Source organism: Myotis davidii, unplaced genomic scaffold (genome assembly GCF_000327345.1).
Source record: "Myotis davidii unplaced genomic scaffold, ASM32734v1 scaffold77, whole genome shotgun sequence".
Lineage (NCBI taxonomy): Eukaryota > Metazoa > Chordata > Mammalia > Chiroptera > Vespertilionidae > Myotis > Myotis davidii.
The window spans coordinates 945,356-949,158 of NW_006289713.1; the positions used below are offsets into that span (position 1 = coordinate 945,356).

The following is a 3,803-nucleotide window of genomic DNA, read 5'->3' on the forward strand; positions in this document are numbered from 1 at the left end:
GGGGGGGCTTCAGATTCAGATGTTCGGGACGACAGGACAAGATTTGGTGTGTGCTGGAGGCAGATGGCATCTGTCTCTGCAGTGTGACCCCCAATGTGGTGTCCCAGTGTGAGCAGGCTTGGGGGACCTCTGATGGCTTCTGGCTGGGCTGTGGGCTCCGAGGCGCCTGTGAGCTGCTGAGGCGCAGGGAGCCCGGGAGTCAGGGCATGGGCCTCGAACTGTGGGCTGGGCCTAGGCGTGGAGACCCCCTCCATTTGTGCCCACCCCACCCCTACAGCAGCCTCCACACACTTCAGGGACCCTTGCCTTGCCCATGGGTGTCGTAACCGCCATCCGGGCCAGACGCTGGGCCAAGTTGCTGGAGGTTTAGTCACTGTCACAACCCTAACCACACACAGGCAGAAACTCTCACTCCCGGCCAAGAGCGCAGTGTGCAAGGCCTTCCCGAGGGCCTGCAGGCGAGGAAGACTAGAGGCGCCGTGGGGACCGCCTGGGCCCACACGTCCGGCCCCACAAGGGGCCACGAGGACAGGAGAGGAGCCGAGCTGCCAGCACGCGCATGATTTATACCTGATCCCCCTCTGCCGAGGCCAGGCCCACTGTGGGAGCTGCCAGGTCCGAAGGCAGGCTGCTTCTGGGGGCTGCTTCTGGGCATGGGGAGAAGGCCCCGCCAAAGAGACGGCGCTGCACTGGGGTTGGGGCATCGGCTACCACACAGGATGCCCTTCAGCCCAGGGGCTGGCCTTCCAAGTGTGCAGGGCTGCTTCGGGGCCCTTTTAAGCTAGGAGCCTCTGGCGGGAGCAGAACAGGCGGTGCATTCTCCCCTGAACTGGCACTCACTCTGCCAGGCCGGGGGGCAGGGGGACAGGAGGGGGGCACTGCTCTCCTGGAGGACACAGGAGGGGCGGTAGGCAGCCCTGTCCAGGGGATGAGGAGCAAGGAGAGACATCACTGGGGCTGCGAAGAGCGTGACTGGGGCAGGACTCCAGGACGGGCTGACTTTTATGCCGCGTCCCCAAGGACGAGGAGTCTCAGGTCAGGCCCGGTGTGCAAAGGGCCTGAGGCGGGAGACCTTAGTGTGCTTCTGGGAGGGGGTGGCCTTGCCTGGGGAGCGGGCAGGGAGGGGAGGTTGTCTGTCTTGGAGGAGAGCCGAGGTCCAAGGCTGAAGCAGACCCAGCTGTGGCCCATGAGTGAACAGGAAGTGGACCCAGGTCTGGCTGGACACAGTGATGGGTGAACAGTGGCTTATGGCAGTTTGCGGGGATGTGACCCAGTCCTCTGGAAGGTGCGTCTGCGGCTAGCTCTCCAGGCTCCACGGGGCATGTTGGCACAGAGGCCTCGGAGGCTCACAGAGGCGAAGGCTTGCCCTGGTCACAGTGCCAAGCAGCGGAGCTGGCATCGGTGTCCCAGGTCTTCGTTTCAGGATGCCATCCATTAAGAAACGGCTCCCACCCCGGCTCCAGCTGGGGTGCAGGCTGGGCTCTCCCTCCACGGAGAGAGTAGCCAGACTCCAGACCCCAGGACACCACCCCCACCTCGGCACCTCGTGGGCCAAGGTGTGTAGAACAGGGCTGGGCTCCAAGGAGGCGCTCTGTCTCCAGGGACAGGCCTTGGTGTCTTCCACCCTGGTCTCCCCGCACCTCGGGCCCTGGGCTGGCCACTGCCGTATGAACTAGCCAGGGTGCCACCCACCCACCTGCTCACGGCCTGGATCCTGGGGACCCAAGAGGTTGGACTAGCCCTGTGCCTACACCCACCCAAGACCCCAACTGTGGGGCCTCTATCTCTAGCAGGGGAGGGACCCCATCTGGGGGACTGGTGCCTAGCTTGAGTGTCTGAGAGGTGATGGCCTATGTCCCATCTCCCTCTACCCCTCGAGCCATCGTCTGCCCTCTGAGGTTCAGAGTCCTGAGACCACCCAGATCCTGGGGGCCCTGCCGTGGCCAGCGAGGGACCAGTGCTGCCCTCACAGTCCAGGATCCCAGTCCTGCCCTCCTACAGCGGAGATCGACAGTGATGGGTTGTGCAGAGAGCAGGGGGGCGAGGGGGAGTAGGGGCGCAGAAGAAGGGGGTCTTGGGAGCCAGGGTTGCCACATGGAAGGGGTTAAATGGACCGGTGCTGACCACCTCTGTGGCCAGAGCACAGTATAGAGGTGCAGGCCCCACCCTATCCACCTGGCCCTGGTGCCCTGGGGCCACATGGCCTGCCCAAACAGCCCTCGTGAGGTGGGGCAAGGAGCTTCACTGGCCTAGGTCCCTATGTGGTGCTTGTGCTGAGTGCCTAGCGCCTTGAGCAAGGCTGAAGGTGGACTCCATGGAGCCCATGGGCAGGGCTGAGTATGCCTCTCCAAAAGCCCCAGGCTGCGGCCCTCAGAGGTCCCTGGGGATCCGGGCAGGGCAGAGCCACAAAGCCCTGGAGAGCCTGCTCACCCCGAAACTCAGTGCCTGGGAATGCTCTCCACAGTGACCTTTGCCCCAGAAATGTGGGGCAGAGATGAGTTTGATTAGCAGCCTGGGGCTTGGATATTTGGGCTGCCGCAGAGATGGTCACCAGAGCTTGTAGCAGGCGGGGCCACAGACCCCAGCCAGCCAGCCCGTGAGGCTGCGCCAGCTGCACCTTCACCCCAGAAACCTTTGTTCTCCTACAGTGGCTCCCAGAGAGATTCAGCCCCATGGAGAGAGGGAGGAGGGGGCTGCAGAAGGGCCCCTCTCCCAGCCATGGCTTCCTCGGGCCCCACAGCCTGAGGCTCATGAGCAATGTTTGGGCCTAAGCCTTGCTGGGGTTCCCTGCAGCCCCTCTCCCCCACATCCACTGATGGGGACATTCAGCTCTCCTGATGCCCAGTGATCTGGCTGAGATCCCATGGCCCCCAAAGCACACACTGGCCGGGGACAGGGATAGTATGGCCTGGGAGCACACCTGTCTAGGCCCCTGGCCATGGGTGACAGAAGCCGGCCTCTAAGGACCCAGTGGAGAAGGTGGGGTTAAGTTCCAGAGCTGTGGCTGGGAAAGCCCTGCATGGAGGGCACCCAGCCTCATCGCCCCTGCCCCTCACCTCAGGACATCCCGCCTCAGCCAGTGAGGGCTTTGTGTTCCCCAAATCTTGCCCTGGGGAGCCCTGGCCGGGCCGCCAGTCCCCACGGCTCACTGCAGTCTCCGTCTGAGCTGCAGGCGTTTGGTGGCCCGACATGCACCGCCTGGCTGACCGCATCCACCTGGAGGAGCTGGCCCGCATCGGCATCCTGAGTGGCAGCGTCGATGCCATGGTCCAGGCCCACCTGGGAGCTGTGTTCATGCCTCACGGGCTCGGCCACTTCCTGGGCATCGACGTGCACGACGTGGGAGGCTACCCAGAGGTCAGTGTGCACATGTCGGCCAGAGTAGCCTGCCTGTGGGCTGTCGCTGAGCCTGAACGCCCCAGGGTGGGTTAGGGCTCTGAGACAGCTGCAGTGCAGTGAGTCAGGCAGGGCTCATGCCCCTCCTCCCCTTCCACCTATTGGTTGGTCCTGGTCCAGGCTGCTGCCACAGCGTCCGCACCCCAAGGCCAAGGCGGGAGTTTCTGTGAGCATGCCTCCTCCAGTGGCCGCCTCACAGGGCCTGCCGGTGTCTGCACAGTGAGCCCTGGGCGGTGCACTGGGTGTGGCCTTTCCTGAAGGCTGGTAAGTGGTCAGTGTGCCATGCATGGGGTCCCCGAAGCTGGGTCTGAATCATGGGACTGGCACTGTACTCGTCATGTTCTCCTGCCTCTGGCTTCATTCAGACTGGGGTGATAGGGCTCCACCAGCTGGTGGCTGGCCCTGGT

General features: G+C 64.0%; 1 protein-coding gene across 1 annotated transcript in view; it reads left to right on the top strand.

The window, feature by feature from the left end:
- The window catches only part of PEPD (peptidase D), a 107,834-nt gene that overhangs the window by 99,259 nt on the left and 4,772 nt on the right, over nt 1-3,803 (top strand). Inside the window, exon 13 of the mRNA XM_006762259.2 lies at nt 3,173-3,357. Coding sequence (XP_006762322.1) covers nt 3,173-3,357 — 185 coding nt within the window. The remainder of the gene's footprint in view (nt 1-3,172; nt 3,358-3,803) is intronic.